This window comes from Balaenoptera ricei, chromosome 8, assembly GCF_028023285.1.
Source record: "Balaenoptera ricei isolate mBalRic1 chromosome 8, mBalRic1.hap2, whole genome shotgun sequence".
NCBI lineage: Eukaryota > Metazoa > Chordata > Mammalia > Artiodactyla > Balaenopteridae > Balaenoptera > Balaenoptera ricei.
The window spans coordinates 100728057-100745301 of NC_082646.1; the positions used below are offsets into that span (position 1 = coordinate 100728057).

The 17245-nt window shown below is 41.9% G+C and overlaps 1 protein-coding gene across 1 annotated transcript in view; it reads right to left on the minus strand.

Annotated features, from left to right (window-relative positions):
* Positions 1-10964, minus strand: part of FNBP4 (formin binding protein 4) — a 39181-nt gene extending 28217 nt beyond the window's left edge. Inside the window, exons 1-8 of the mRNA XM_059931613.1 lie at positions 10636-10964; positions 9526-9615; positions 4570-4706; positions 4103-4286; positions 3348-3495; positions 3123-3243; positions 1418-1753; positions 179-389 (exon numbers count right to left, since the gene is read on the minus strand). Of these exons, the coding sequence (XP_059787596.1) occupies positions 179-389; positions 1418-1753; positions 3123-3243; positions 3348-3495; positions 4103-4286; positions 4570-4706; positions 9526-9615; positions 10636-10855 (1447 nt within the window). The 5' untranslated portion in view covers positions 10856-10964. The remainder of the gene's footprint in view (positions 1-178; positions 390-1417; positions 1754-3122; positions 3244-3347; positions 3496-4102; positions 4287-4569; positions 4707-9525; positions 9616-10635) is intronic.
* Between the last annotated feature and the right edge of the window lie 6281 nt (positions 10965-17245).

The window sequence follows — 17245 nt, forward strand, 5'->3', positions numbered from 1 at the left end:
ATTCTTACTGCTCCACTAGAGGTGGAGCAGGAAAAGGCAGAAGTTTCCTTCCCCCCATTTCCCTAAAAGGGTAAAAGTGCTATATCCTTCTATTTGCTGAAGAGAAAACAGAAAAAGGGTAAGAGGGATTTCTCCTCTACATCTTTCAACTCTCAAGTTTAATTATAGTACAAATTACCACTTTCTCCATTTTCTGGAGTCTCTCGTCCAGTTTTGCTAGAACTCCGGCTGGTAGATTCTGGACTGGTAGCTCGAACAAACATCTTCCATTTTCCTCTTTTAGACATAAGTCTACGCATTCCATCTTGAGATGCTGGCTGGCTGATATCAGAACACGGACTAGACCCTGACACACTACCATCTCCTTCCTCCAAGGCTCGCAGCTCTGCCTACAATGAACAGGAATTAACTGTTTACCAACGTTTATTTGTGTGAGTAGCAAGAATGACAGCCATGTGTTTTTGGAATTTAAATCCTTTGAGGATAAGAAGTATTTTTTAATACATTTTTCCATCAGGACTGAGCACTATACTCCAAATTCTATTTTTACTCAATAAATGTTTATTCATGATTACAGTTAACAAATATTGATTTAAAGGGTATAGGTTCTAAAGATCCACAAACAAATTTTCTAATACATGTACACAAAGGATAAAGCTTAACTTTCGCTGGTCCCTCTCCATAGCTTCAAATTTTTCAAAAGGGGGAAGCTTCAAAGTGATTTACTGCTATTAACGCCTGTTAAGACTTTGCTTCATACTCAAGGCAGCAGTAGGTAAAACTGTTCCAAGAAAAATCAGGGCAGAAAATAAGTAAAAATCAACTTCTCAATCAGGAAAGTTTCCTGTGGACCATTTACCTTAGAAGGAAAGCACATGAAATAATGGGTTCCTCTTAAATTCTCCTGTTACCTTCTCACAAGGCCCACTTTTCTTTTCTTTTTTTTTGGCCGCACAAAAGTTGTGGAATTTTAGTTCCCCGACCAGGGATGGAACCCAGGCCCAGGCAGTGAAAGCACCAAGTTCTAACCACTGGACCGCTAGGGAATTCCCATAAGGTCCACTTAACTATACAAACAATGCCACAGCTGATCACTGGAAGTCAACTTGTACTTTAATTGTTGGGTTAAAAACCAAATTATCAAGAATTCGCAATGCTTGTTTAAGAAGCCAAACCAGAGATACATTACTTACTGTAACTATCCTTAAATCATAACAACGTTAGTCTTTATTGGTGCATCATCAGGGACCCAAAGAACTACAACTCCATAATTCAAGTTTTTATTACATAAGCATATCTAGATGAAAGGATAAGAAAAACAAAATCCCAACGACGGCTGTAAATTGAGCACAGCAATCCCAGAGTATGACAGTTCCGAAGGAAGAAAATACATCTAACAAAAACTTCAAAAACTTACTTTTTTCCTTTCCAAAACCAGCTCCAGCTCCAGGGTATCTTGTTCTTCTTCCTCTTCACTTTCTCCAGACTGAACAACACTGCAAAGATCCTCCTGAGTAGGGTCTTCCACACCGTCCAACAGACTTTCTTGTGGCTTTACTATTGTTGCTTCTTCTGTTGTACTTGTTTCTTTCTCTTCTGAAACTGGCTCTACTTCTTTACAAATTACTTTTCTTCTCCATCTCTCTTCTTCCTCTTTTATTCCCTCAGGCAATAAAGGAGCAAGCAGTGATGCTGCCACCCCTTTCTTCTCCTCCTCATTATTTGAGAGAGCTTGAATTCCTTCATTTACTTCCTGTAAAAAATAAAATTATTTCGCTTAACTTGCAAAGAAATCTCACCTGAGTATACAGCACATTTAATTGTTCGTGTTAAAAACGACCATAGGGCTTCCCTGGTGGCGCGGTGGTTAAGAATCCACCTGCCAATGCAGGGGACACGGGTTCAACCCCTGGTCTGGGAAGATCCCACATGCCGCGGAGCAACTAAGCCCGTGTGCCACAACTACTGAGCCTGCGCTCTAGAGCCCGCGAGCCACAGCTACTGAGCTCTCGTGCCTAGGGCCCGCGCTCCGCAACAAGAGAAGCCACCGCAATGAGAAGCCACGCACCGCAATGAAGAGTAGCCCCCGCTCTCTGCGGCTAGAGAAAGCCCACGCGCAGCAATGAAGACCCAACACAGCCAAAAATAAAAATAAATAAATTTATTTAAAAAAAAAAAAAACGACCATAATTTTCAGTCACTGGATATTCTTAAAAACCACAGACTCCCATCAGATTAGTGTACATGTTTGTACCATTTTCTTTACATGTGTATAATGGAAACATTGCTACTTTAGGAAGGCAGTATTACAGTTCTGGGTGGGACTCAAACGTATCTTTTCTTCTATTCTCTGTACATCAATCAAAAGGCAGACTAGTAAGAAACAGAGGCAGATTTAAATAAGATCAGAATCTTGCCAATTCAACACATAACTGGATAAATCTTCACCTTCCTCTTCTGTATGATGAGATAACTTCACAAATATGCTGTGAAGGTGACTTAGAGGAAAGTGAAATATTTCTAAAATGAAATGTGTAATTACATTTAAAGTGTCTAACTCCTCCACTGGGATATTTATTCTACCTCCCTCTTAGAGTTGTAAAGGTGAACTTATTCTGTAAAGGCATTTTTTGATACAACTCCCTTACCATTCAAAAATTCAAGATAAATTAAAATTCAACACATTCTCTCTGTAGAGTACAACTTATTTTCTTACTGATGAGATTATAAAAATGGTCAAGTTTTATTAGTATTAGTTTTTAAGGTAGCCAATCTTTTTATTAAAAAAACAAAAACTAAAGTGGAATCCCAAAATACAACTATTCTGAAGCAGAGAAGGGGACCCGAAGCGCTGCCTACTAGGCTGCTCCCATGTCCTTCACAATGACTCAAGGAGCCTCTATTGCACCCGAAAGCTCCAAAAGAACCACTGAACTGGGTAACTGCTATAAATGCCATATAATAAACAGAAACAGATTATGTAAAACTTTAAGAAACAAAATTTATCCTGTTTCACATCTATGCTGTAAAATATTAACAGAAGGCTCATACACCTGTGACAGAGTAACATTCAAGTTCTTTAGATGTGAAAATAAGCAGATGAGGTAAGTTGTAACACTGACCTTTTTAACTTCTCGCTTGGCTATGACTGGTGCACTTTTACTACTGGAAACTGAAATATTTTTCTCCTTAGTATACATGTCTGTATTTACGACAAAACTAGCTTCAGCACCTGTTACGGAACTAAAAAAAATATACTTAGCAAGAGAAACAGAAGGCAAAAATTATCAGCAAAAGATAAGACTCTGATTTCCTTCCAGTAACTTCTTTTTCAAGTCTATTCTTACCTGGGCTGGTAATGTTGTAATCCCTGCACCTGGGTGGCAAGATACTGGGGTAATTCCCAAGTCACTTCATTTGTTTGTGTGTTCCAATAATAATAGCATCCTGTGTTCTCATCCCAGACCTCCTGCCAATCTCCCATCTCAATTCCAACTAGAAGAAAATGAAACAAATTTTAAGAAGCACATATTCCCGCACAACTCTGACCTTCTATCTCAAGTCAACGCTAAAGCTGTAACAACCTAACACAGCACTGTTAACAACTGGGCAGGACACTTCTTTGTTGTGGAGGCAGTCCTATGTAGTGTTCAACAGCATCCTGGCCTCTCCCCACCTGATGCAGTAAACCCTCTTCTCACCACCCACTACCACCCTCTGCTGTGGCAGCCAAAAATCTCTCCAGGCACTGTCAAATGTTCCCTGGGGGGCCACTCCCCCCTCCTCAGTCGTCTTTGCAAACATGGTTTAAAAAAGCAGTTTGCTAGTTGAAAACTGTATTTTGAACCCCAAAATACTTTTTAAAATAATGGCTTTTATTATTTACCGAGCATAAACTGCTACTGATTAAAAGGCAAACAATTATCTTCCAATAGGTAAAAATATACCCTAGCAGTTCTCATTTTCTAAAGTATTTAACAAGCCAGAATTCTAAAGTCTGGGGCTAAAGCATACAGGCTTTCACCTTTAGGAACCTCAATGCCTAGAACACCTTTAAGAACTGCACTTTAGATTTCTTTAAAACTCAAAGGATCAAGTTTACCTCCTGCCAGTGAACACTGAGTATCATACTGCCACCCTGCAGTCTGGGTTGAGTCTGTCCCGTTCGGGGCAGTGGAAGAGAGGGCAGATGTCGACTCCTTTGGCTCTGGCCGAGGTGGAGTTGGAGGTGGGGCAGAAGCCCCTACAGGAGCTCCAGGCTGAGGCGCTGTTATAGCATCAATCTCCTGTAGAATGAAAACCGCGACAAACGCATTCATCACAGGAAGCCAGAGAAATGGCCATCGCTTAAAAAAAAAATCCCCCCCCCACAAGCTTAAGTCTCAGCTTCTCAAGTCAAAACCCTCCTCTTCCCCATTTTTCTCCTTACAACTGTCACAAAAAGAGAGATGGGGAGAGACTAAAAAAGAAAGGAGAGACAGACACAGATTGACAAATAGGTTAACCACTTGAAATTCAGATCCCAAAGTGGTTTCAATAACTAAAAACCCAAACAAAAGCACCACTAACCGCTAGGAAGTTGGCCAATGTACTATCAATATCAGTTGACTGGCTTCCATTTGCTTCCTTAGACTGTGCTGGTTTTTCTGAAACATCACTCTCTTCATCATCACTGTCAGCATATGCACCAAGTAAGCACAGACCTCCTGGAAACAAAAAGGGAAGCAACATTTATAACAATGTCAAAAAGTCCTACAAAGTATCCAAGAGAAAATATGATTCTTTAGCCATTTAGTTTACTTATAGAACCTCAAAAAAGTCTTCAATGAACTACCAAAAAGAGGTACAAATTGACTATGCACTTAGAGCTAATAAAATCAATCTGCATACCAACTTGACATCCTTTTCAAAATATATGCTCAATTATTCAACCTCATACTCCCTCTGTCAAAATAACACATAGTATATCCTGATTTTTGAATTTGTTGTTTTACGTGTCCATCTCAAACAAGTAAACCAATTAGGGTTTAGTAAATGAAACAAGGAGATTTTCAAAGTGAAAAACAAAGCTCTTTTTCAATAATTTTTTTCCTCAAACAAGAAGTGACAAATTAAAACAGAACCTAACATGCTAGAACCAAAACAAAAAAACAACAAAAACCCAGCTAAAACCAAAATTCCCACTCAAATGGTATTAGGTATGGCCTCTGTAATGCTGCAATGCAACTTCCTTCTTAAAAAAAATTGAAATTATACACATTTTTACTAGTTGATCAATGTTTATGCCATTTCCTTTTGTATCACCTGTGGCTACTCTAATGTTACAATTAAGTGAGCATATATACCCTCTTTATATATCATTTTATTGTAATAGCTCTATGAAATATTTAAGTCTAGCTAAACTTTGCAGCTATTAATAAGACTAAATTTTTCAGTGCCTTGGTAACTGAACAGATTTATCAGGAGGTAAAACCTAGTTTTCTCTGTCATAATTCTGTAAATGAATTCATGGATTCACCTAAACATAAACATAAATTGCTTCATTTATCATACAAAAGTTCACATTCATTGTTTTAGTCACATAAATCCCACCTTCATTATTTTTTTAGTATATAGCTAAATTGTTACACTATCAATATCCAAAATATTATTTTAAACTGATTAGGAAGATTCTTAAATGGATATTTCACAGTATCTCCATTTTCCAGTTACCAAATATATCTCATTTTGGGGGTGGGGTCATACCAGTCAATTTTCCACATTTTCTGAACAAGAGATAAAGGCAGAACTACATAAGACATTTCTGTACAGAAAAAATCTGCATTTTAGTATTCAGCACTGATGGGTTTTTCGGGGAAGGCGGAGGATGGTAAATTTATATTTTTATATAAACATCCTTCTTAGTTCAGCGACAATAATAATCACTGGCCTTAGTTCTTTAACTCTATATCTTTTGGTAAAAGGTTCCAACCAGGTGAGCCGTGTGGAATTTTGACTACAAAATTCCCAAGCAGGGGTAATTCCCCAGGCTCAGAGTGGGTCTCTCGGGCAACAGGTTTAGCCAAGGGCTTCCCTGGTGGCGCAGTGGTTAAGAAACAGCCTGCCAATGCAGGGGACACAGGTTCAAACCCTGGTCCGGGAAGATCCCACATGCCGCGGAGCAACTAAGCCCATGCGCCACAACTACCGAGCCTGTGTGCCTAGAGCCCATGCTGCACAACAAGAGAAGCCACCACAGTGAGAAGCTCACGCACCACAACGAAGAGTAAACCCCGCTCGCCGCAACTAGAGAAAGACCGTGCGCAGCAACGAAGACCCAATGCAGCCAAAAATAAATAAATAAAATAAATAAATTTATTTAAAAAAAAAAAGTTTAGCCAAGGCTCCACCTAGTCTTTTTCTCTTCAACTCAGAGCTTTTCATATTACACACTTAAAACCTCTTCCAAACTCCTGATAACATAATGACAATTAAATAGCAAAGTAAATGAAAACGATTAAACGCAGCATTTGGGGGAAAGACACATACTTAACATTGTTAGAGACACCATAAAGTGATACAATATTTAAAAACAATCTGGTAACATATACCAAGAACTACAAAACTCTCCAAGTTTCTTATAGCTAGATAATCTCACCTCTGAAAATATAACCCTAAGAAATAATTACAAAAATTTTTTTGCACAAAGCTTTTAGGAGCCTCATTTAAATAACCAAAAACTGTAAACAACTCAAATGCTCTCAAACAGGGGACTGGAAAAGCAAATTACAGCATAGTGCCAGATGCACTATCACTTTATGATTAATCAGACCATTATGGGATTACATAAAATAATGTTAAGGGGACAAAAGGTAACTTTAAAGGAATAAAAGATAAAATCAAGTTGCGAAATGAGTAAGTTCTAATTACATCTCTGAAAATTTAGTCTATACATTAATAAAGACAGGCATGCATTTAGAATAACACTAAAAAAAAAAATCTCACAATACTATACAAAATTGCATAATCTTAGAAAGCCAAAAGCCTCACAGGACCAGGCTTCTAGACTACTGCTGAGAAGCTGTTGCTACTTGAAGCCAGAGGAAACAAGGCCATTCTTCAGAGCCACAGTCCTTAGCAGTCTTTTTTGAGGAGTACTGACTCCTCAAACCTCAATATGCTTACCTCTTAATGGATAGTGTCACACAATTTGCAAATTAACTAATGATATCGGGCAGTAAATTATTTATTTCTTAGATATATACTTTACTTTCCTGATAAGCTTCAAACAGTAACTGTGCCTTATGCCCCTTAGAAATTCTATTATTTCCTCATAACACTGAACAGTGATTTTAAACTTTTGGTCATAGAAAGCTATTAACAATCAAAATGATAAAAGCTGTGGACCTTCTCTCAGGAAGACACACATGAGTGTGCAATTTCAGGGGATTCACAGACGTCTGACACTCATCTATGGAACCACATTAAACACCCTTTTCTAGAAGATGCTTAAATACTGTTGACTATCATGGTAGTCTGTTGGCCTAATTTAACAGAACTTATTCTAAATTTTCCCTTAGATAATTTCACATGCATTTACCATATTTGTTAGCATAAAAATACTAAATAAGCTTCTCTACTATATTATAAAAGCATACTTTTAATAACTTAAAATTTATATTTCATTTAAATTTCATTTTTGTGCAAAGAAATTCAGCATGTTTATAGTGATAAAAGTAAATTCTTTAACTAAAATCATCTTTAAAAAAAATGTATCAATTCTTGGGCTTCCCTGGTGGCGCAGTGGTTAAGAATCTGCCTGCCAACGCAGGGGACACGGGTTCGAGCCCTGGTCTGGGAAGATCCCACATGCCGCGGAGCACCTAGGCCCGTGAGCCACAACTGCTGAGCCTGCGCTCTGCAACGGGAGAGGCCGCGATAGTGAGAGGCCCGCGCACCGCGATGAAGAGTGGCCCCCGCTCTCCGCAACTGGAGAAAGCCCTTGCATAGAAACGAAGACCCAACACAGCCAAAAATAAATAAATAAATAAATAAATTTAAAAAAAAAATCAATTCTTGAGTATCTACTGTTTCACAAAGTCATGCAAATAATAATGGAAAATTGCTTCCCTTTTGTTTTTGTTAAACTTTTTCCTATGCGTTATACCAACTAGTAGGTAAGAAATGAATAAAGTTGATATATTCTTATGTTGCAGGATGAAGCTGAACAGAATGAAAACATGTCTGTTCACAAGGCACATAAAGGTCTGAAGTGCTGACTGACATTGCAACCAAGGAAATTTCTCGTAGAACATTTAAATTTTATCCATCGCACATGACTCTTAGAAGACCCAAATGAAATAATATATGTAGTTTAAAAATACAAAATGGTATTTCCTAGTTCTGAAATTGCTCTCACAACGTGGTTTTACCTTTTCTAACCCACACTTTTTTTTTAAGTGGCAAATAGGGGGCAGGGGGCAACAAGCATCTATTATTTCAGGTGTCACATAATACAAAAAGTCCTGCAAATTCAGAAGAATAAAATTACTATCAATTATAGAATATTTATTATCAAAACATATTTTAATCTTTCAAGATACATAAATAGTACAGAAAACTAACATTCTTGGCACTTGCTGTGTTAAAAACTTACATATATTTTTCAATTTAATCATCAAAATAACTTAGGGCTGTAAGATCTATTTTACAGATAAATGATGTCCTGAGGTCTTAGTATGAATGCTAGAGTGGTGATTTGAACCCAGGTTTGTCTACAAAACCATCACTGCAAATATTCCTTCATGCTTAAAAAATATTCAATAAGAGCAATTTTCAGCTGCACAAACATTTGCTAGGTACCAATCAAAGCTGTGTGTTAGAAAAGTAACATAATGAAAAGACACTGTTGGTGTCCCTAAAGAATGCCAAGATAGTGGAGAGCTAGAAAACTAGTTACAAAATAGCATCAGTAGAAAAAGAAGTAGAAAGGATTTTGGGTACAGAGAAAAGGGAGCAGCAAATTTTACATTGGTTAAGGGACTTCCCTGGTAGCGCAGTGGTTAAGAATCTGCCTGCCAATGAAGGGGACGTGGGTTCGAGTCCTGATCTGGGAAGATCCCACATGCTGCGGAGCAACTAAGCCCGTGCGCCACAACTACTGAGCCTGTGCCCTAGAGCCCAGGCGCTACAACTACTGAGCCCACGTGCTACAACTACCAAAGCCCATGTGCCTAGAGCCCGTGCTCCACAACAAGAGAAGGCACCGCAGTGAGAAGCCTGTGCACCACAACGAAGAGGAGCCCCCGCTCGCCGCAACTAGAGAGAGCCCGTGTGCAGCAACGAAGACCGAACACAGCCATAAATAAATAAATAAAATTTTCTTTACATTGGTTAAAGTATATATACCAACAAGCCCTCACAAAGATTTAAAATTTCCATTTTATGGGAGGAATATAAATTAGCAACACTGAAACATTCATCAAAACACTATATACAAACACAATTTGATCCTAATGTAGAAAAGATGAAAAAAAAAAACTATACCTGTTGCTTTAACGGCAGTGGGCCTGGCGGTCATGACTGGTTTGGGAGGATTCTGAACTCTAGGAACCTCCACCACCACCTCCTGTTCATCTGGATTTAAAAAAGCGAACAAAAGAAAACTACAGTCAGACGATGGAACACAGAAAAAACTATACAGGTGACAAAACAATCTGTAACTTCTCAAGTCTAGATTTCATCAATTTAAAAACAGGGTAGCTGTAACTCATCACTGACCCAAATAACTGGGGGACAAGAAAACAAGTATAACTAGAATCTTCCATTTGCCTAGTGGCTTTAACATTAAGAATTTAAACACCGTATATAAAAATTACATCTGAAATAATCCAAAGTTAAAACACACACACACACACACACACACACACACACACAAAATAAATCTTCTCCAGGCTACCAGAAGGCTTTTACAAAAAGCACAACTAGAGCATTTTTTTCCGCAAGAGCCACCCAACGTGATTTTTTTTTTTTTAACACCTGAAATGGGGCTTTTCCGGCGTCTGGCCCCTGCAGTATAGCACAGTCCGGTTAATCTTAACCCAAGTACCATTCTGGGGATAAACACAAGTACTTGGGAACCCACAAGCACCACCTCTCCAGGGATTTTTGGAAAACCTGCCAACTAGGGGTTACTTACACTTTAGCTGGCATAATAAAAATGGTATGCTCACTTCTAAAGGGTCTCTCTCAATTTCAACAAAAACGAAAAGGAAAAGCCAATGCCGTGTAGAAAACGGCAGGTTCCACGATCACCAAGCCTAGGACGCGGAAACGCATACTCTCACATTTACCCCGTAAGTTATTCAAAGCCAAGAATAGACGTTGAGCAGACTGGGCGCCCGGGCCAATCCCTGCACCAGAGATGGCGCCTCTGGGTCGGCTCCGGCCGGGCGCACACGGCTCCGCCGCCCCTTCCGCAGCTTTGGGCTCACAGCCGTCCTCACCGCAGGCCACACGCAACAGGCCTCGGATGCGGACACCGCCCGCCCGGGTTTCTCTTCCTCCTAGGACTCGCCCGAGAGGCCTAGGCCGCGAGCCCCTCGCTCGAGTTTCGGACGCCCCACCTAGGCGCCGCGGCCCCTCGCGCACGCTTACCTTCTGAAGGTGAGTCGTCCGGAGCTGCGGCGGCAGTGACCGCGGTCGTCGTCGTCGGCGCCGCCGGGGCTGGCTGGCTGGGCGCCGCCGCCGCCGTCGAGTCCGGCTCGGTGTCGGGTTCCGGCTCCGGGTCCCGGCCCGGCGTGCTGCTCCGCGGACCTGGCGGAGAGAGCTGCAGGATGGGCCTACGGCCGGGTACCGCCCGGGACTTCTTCCCCATCGCGAGCCCGAGCGCGAGCTGCAAGCGTCGGGCAACCGAGAGGGGCGGGCGTTCGGCGCGGCGCTGCGTAATCAATATTCATACACTGCGACACCGCCTCCTAGAAGGATCCGCTTTTAACCGGCGGAGCGCGCGCCCGCGCAAGCGCCTTGGACCCCGTACACTCTTCTGGCTCCTCCCCCAGGGGCGCAGGGAGGACTTTACCTACGGGGCTAGGCGATTGGCTGTTTTGACACATTGAAGAACCCGATAGCCAATGGACAAGGAAAAAGGGTCAGAGTCAAGCCAATAGTACGGAAGGATGTTAGTTTAGACTTGCTTCCAATTACGTCAGGCTCCACCCATGCGGTTTTTGCGGAGTCTTTTTTCTATCGTCTTGTCCTCCATTTTGTACCCGTTCTTGCCTGTGTGTTTCTTGTCGTTTGTCACCTAGGAAGCTGTGCTGCTTTCCAGGCCCTTCCCCAAGTTTCGCCCTGATTATTGTGGCTGACTTTGGGTATAACATTGAACATTAGGTAGAATAGTAGGTCTTTTATGGTTTTGTGAATTTTTTCTTGGGGCACAAAGATGACGTCTCATCGTGTGGCTTATCAGGTGGAAAAATATCACTAGACGTAGTGCATACGAGGGTAGAGCCTAAATTGTGATGGATTACAGGAGCCTTCCCAACGTGGCCGCTTTAATCGATTTATCTTCCTTTAGCACTCTCCTCTCCCCTGTCCCATTCTGGAGCCAGCCACTCGGAGCAGTTCTCTCACCTTTATTCCTTCACACTAGTTGGAAAAACTACGGCATCGCGTGGCAAAATTACTTTCCTTCCTCAACACCCATTGCAGACATAACATCTCTGAACCTTTTATCTCAATGCTGAGCCCCTCCCTAGCAACTTGATACCGTTGATACTCGTCTCCCACTTCTAAATTGAGTTCAAGAAATCCAGTGGTATATTTTTGGCCGCGCCTCCCACCAGGGATTGAACCCACACCCCCTACATTGGAAGCTCAGAGTCTTAACCACTGGACAGCCAGGGAGGTCCCCAGTGGAATATATTTTTATATTCCCAGCGCTCACTCAGTTCTTGCTAGAGCATGCTAATAATACGTAACATTTACTGACCACTTACTATGTGTCAGATACCGTCTAAGGACCTCATATGTAGAATTGCATTTGATTCTCACAACTTTACAGGGTAGATATCATTATTCCTAATTTATAGATCATATTCCTCATTTATAGATGAACCCTTAAATTGGTTGCTGAGTGCAAAAGCCATGAAAGCAGTGACTTGTCTGTTTTGTTCCCAGTATTGAAGTGCACTTTCTGGAACACAAGCACTCAATTTTTGAATGAATATAGTGCATGAATATATACAAACTAGAAATAAGTAGCAAGAGTTCTTTCCTTTTCTCACCTATGGGAGGAATATCTGGATTAGAGTGTTTTGAGATTAGACTCCCAAGACTTCTGAAAAATTAACAGCTAGAATCAGGGGAGAATATGCTGTTTTGAAGCTGTCACCAATGATTTCTCTCTTCCTTTCTTTTTTTCTGATTTATTTATTAAAAGAAGCGTTGAAATACAGTAGTTGTACATAGGAGTTTTGAAGCCAAACATCTGGATTCAAAACTCAACTCCAGCACCTTCCAGATGTGATTGCTATGACAAGTTTCTTCTTTTTTTAAAACAAATTTATTTATTTTATTTATTTATTTTTGGCTGTGTTGGGTCTTCGTTGCTGTGTGCGGGCTTTCTCTAGTTGTGGTGAGCGGGGGCTACTCTTGCTGTGGTGCGCGGGCTTCTCATTGCGGTGGCTTCTCTTGTTGCAGAGCATGGGCTCTAGGCGTGCGGGCTCAGTAGTTGTGGCTCGCGGGCTCTAGAGCACAGGCTCAGTAGTTGTGGTGCACGGGCTTAGTTGCTCCGCGGCATGTGGGATCTTCCCGGACCAGGGCTCGAACCTGTGTCCCCTGCATTGGCAGGCAGATTCTTAACCACTGTGCCACCAGGGAAGCCCTATGACAAGTTTCTTAACATCCCTAAAACTTGTTTCTGCAACTGTAAAATGTTAGTGACAGTATCCATAGAGTTGTTGTGAAGTTTAAATTACATCATAGTTTTCAGCTCTTTGCAATGCAGCCAGGAACAAAATAAGCAATTATTCTATAGTAGCTATTATTACTACTAATGAGCATTTTGTTTACATGAAAGTCCAGATCCTATTATAAAACTGGCTGTAAACAAGTTGAGATTATGAGCTAAACCACAATGCATAGAAATGTGAAAGGCTGTTTTCCTTGGGGGAAATTTACATTTCTGGAGGTAGCTGTTAATGTTTGTAGCCAGGGTTCTCGACCCTGGCTGTTTAGAGAACCATCTGGAGGGAATTAAAGCAATATAAGAATCTGAATCAGGGGTGAGAGTGCAGGGCTCATATCAATTTTATTTTAAAAAGCTCTTTATTTTTAATGCTTAGCCAGGGTTGAGAACCACTGGCTTTAGAGACATGTTTTGCTGTTTTTGGCCTCAGAGAAGGTATTAGGATCTGAACCAAGAATGGACAAATCATGGCTAAATTACGCCTGCTTTTTATTTATTTACTAAAAAAAAATTTTTTTTTGGCTGTGCTGCATGGCATGTGGGATCTTACTTCCCCCACTTCCCCCAACCAGGGATTGAACCCACGCCCCCTGTAGTGGAAGCATGGCGTCTTAACCACTGGACCGCTGGGGAAATCCCAGGCCTACCTTTTAAAAGGTTGAACAAACAAAACAAAACAAAAAAGAATGTGTGACAGAGGACTGCCCTGGTGGCGCAGTGGTTAAGAATCCATCTGCCAATGCAGGGGACACGGGTTCAAGCCCTGGTCCGGGAAGATCCCACATGCCGTGGAGCAACTAAGCCCGTGTGCCACGGCTACTGAGCCCACATGCTGCAACTACTGAAGCCCGTGTGCTCTGGGGACGGCGTGCTGCAACTACTGAGCCCGTGTGCTGCAACTACTGAAGTCCTTGCACCTAGAGCCTGTACTCCGTAACAAGAGAAGCCACTGCCAATGAGAAGGCTGCGCACTGCAACGAAGATCCAACACAGCCAAAGAAAAAAAAAACCCTGTGATAAACCATGATGGTAAAGAATATAAAAAAAGAATGTGTATATGTATATATGTATATATGTATATATATATATATGTATAACTGAATCACTTTGCTGTGTAGCGGTAATTAACACAACACTGTAAATCAACTATACTTCAATAAATAAATTAATCAATTAAGAAAAAAGAATATGTGACAGAGACCTGTGTAGACTACAAAACCTAAACTACTTATTATCTGGCGTTTTACAGGAAAGTTTGACTATGTCTCCACACAGAGTGAGTAAACATGGTCAGTCACTCCCTTTAAAGAAAAATTAGGCCTGCTCTTTGATTGCCAGGGACCTAAACAGCTCTGGAATTACTGAGGATGTTTTGGTTGTGGTGATAATGTTGCTTTAGTAAAATCAAATGATCAGAGCTTACATTTGACAAGTGAAACCTGGGAAGAACAATCATTTAAATAAACATGCATTTTCAAATATATTTAGTTATAATCACAACTGGTGGGCGATGTCTTTACTCTGTATTTGATGTTGATTTCAAAAGCCAACCTTCCTAATCCATATTAAAGCTCTGGCTTTTGGAACTTCAACATGAGGTATGCTGCAGAGGAAGACTGTCCACAGAAGTCCCAGCTTCAGCAGTGTAGAATGAAGTTTTATGGTTGTGTGTGTTAATTCATCTAAATTTTATCATGTAAAAAATTAATAAACAGGAACCTCAGACTTCCCTGGTGGCACAGTGGTTAAGAATCCACCTGCCAGGGCTTCCCTGGTGGCGCAGTGGTTCAGAATCTGCCTGCCAATGCAGGGGACACGGGTTCGAGCCCTGGTCTGGGAAGATCCCACATGCCACGGAGCAACTGGGCCCGTGAGCCACAACTACTGAGCCTGCGCGTCTGGAGCCTGTGCTCCGCAACAAGAGAGGCCTCGATAGAGGCGCGGCGCGCGCACCACGATGAAGAGTGGCCCCCGCTTGCCACAACTAGAGAAAGCCCTCGCACAAAAACGAAGACCCAACACAGCCATAAATAAATAAATAAATAAAAATTAAAAAAAAAAAAAAAAAAAGAATCCACCTGCCAATGCAGGGGACACGGGTTCGAGCCCTGGACCGGGAAGATCCCACATGCCGCGGAGCAACTAAGCCCATGCGCCACAACTACTGAGCCTGCGCTCTAGAGCCCGCGAGCCACAACTACTGAGCCTGCGTGCCACAACTACTGAAGCCCGTGCGCCTAGAGCCCGTGCTCTGCAACGAGAGAAGCCACCGCAATGAGAAGCTGGCGCACCGCAACGAAGAGTAGCCCCCGCTCGCCGCAACTAGAGAAAGCCGGTGTGCAGCAACGAAAACCCAACGCAGCCAAAAATAAATAAATCAAAAAAAAAAGAAACCTCAGTTAAATAGTCTTGGGAGACTAGGACTGGGAGCTCTCATGCCCTGGGATGATAGCAGAGCTCAATAGGAAGAAAACTCTTCTTTCCTGTCAAGGACTCAGCCAATGAAAAGCCATGTGCTTTGTTTACTATAGCTCTCCCAACTTCCCCGGCTCCTTCCCTTGCCCTGGGGGGCCTTGCATATGGCATGCCATGGTTGCAAGACCCTGGATTGCAATTGTCTGATGATTCCGAATAAATCTATCTTTGCTGGAGAAATAACTGGCAGTATATTTTTTTTAGGTCAACAGTCATTTATTGTCTCACTGCCAACTGGGTGTACTTTGATCAATTCAATTCTGAGGATAACCCCCAGGAGTTAACATCAGGTTTAAGGGCTCAGTCCCACACAGGACTGCCCTTACTAGAGAAGCCAGCTCCACATGAGGTCCCCATGCCACTCACACTTTTTTCTGGCTGTAATATCAGGGGTTCCCATGACCTCCTCACATTTTTTAATTCTCTAGAAGCATTCACAGAACTCAGGAAAGCACTATACTTCTGATTCCAGTTTTATTATAAAGGACACAAGGTGAGGGACTTCCCTGGTGGTCCAGTGGTTGGGACTCTGCGTTCCCAATGCAGGGGGCGCAGGTTCAATCCCGGTCAGGGAGCTGGATCCCACATGCTGCAACTAAAAGGTCCTGAACGCAGCAATGAGGATCCCACACGCCACAACTAAGACCTGGTGCAGCCAAATAAATATTTATTAAAAAAAAAAAAAGAGGGCTTCCCTGGTGGCGCAGTGGTTGAGAATCTGCCTGCCAATGCAGGGGACATGGGTTCGAGCCCTGGTCTGGGAAGATCCCACATGCCGCGGAGCAACTAAGCCCATGCGCCACAACTACTGAGCCTGTGCATCTGGAGCCTGTGCCCCGCAACAAGAGAGGCTGCGATAGTGAAAGGCCTGCGCACCGCGATGAAGAATGGCCCCCGCTCGCCGCAACTGGAGAAAGCCCTCGCACAGAAACGAAGACCCAACACAGCCAAAAATAAATAAATAAATAAATTTATTAAAAAAAAAAGATACAAGGTGAGGTGTGGGAGGGAGCACAGAGCTCCCATGCTGTCTCTCTGTGGAGTCATCATGTCACCCTCCCAACACATTAATGTGTTCTCCAACCAGGAAGCTCTATTCAGCCTTGGTGTCCAGTTCTTACTGGGACTTGATTACATAGGCATGGTTGATTGACTCACTGGCCACTGTGACTGTGACTGAACTCAATCTCAAGCCCCCTGCCCTGTCCTTCTGGCCCAAAGTTCTAACCCTATATTCACCATCACAGAGTGGGTCTTCCTAGGGACTAGCCCTATCCTGAAGCTATCTAAGGGCCCCCCTGCCAAGAGTCACCTTATTAGCATAACAAAGACTTCTTTCACTCAGGAAACTACAAGGGTTCTGTAATCTCTATGCCAGGAATAGGGGGAAGAAGACCAGATATATTCTTTATTACACCACATTATTTGACCTTCTGTGTTTCATGGAAGTTCATTTAAACCATGAAGCCTCATTTACTGGAAGAAATACCTACTTTTAGTCTCTAGAAACTGGCATAGGTCATTTGAACAATAAATGTCTTTTGATGTTGGAGTTCTGTGCAGACACAGAAAGGTATATTCTTGTGGCTTAGGGTTAATGATGAGCTGATTATATTAAAAAATAATGCAGGACTATCTTTGTTTTTAGGTACAAAATTGGAAAGAGCTGTGAAGATTCAAAGAAATATTAGAATTTTCTATAATATATACTGTGTTCTAGTAGAAAAAAAAAGTATTATCAGGTTGAGGTAAATTAGGTTAATTCTTTTACCTAGAATGTGTTCACTGATGGGCGGCTCTGTAGAACAAATGAGCTTTCTT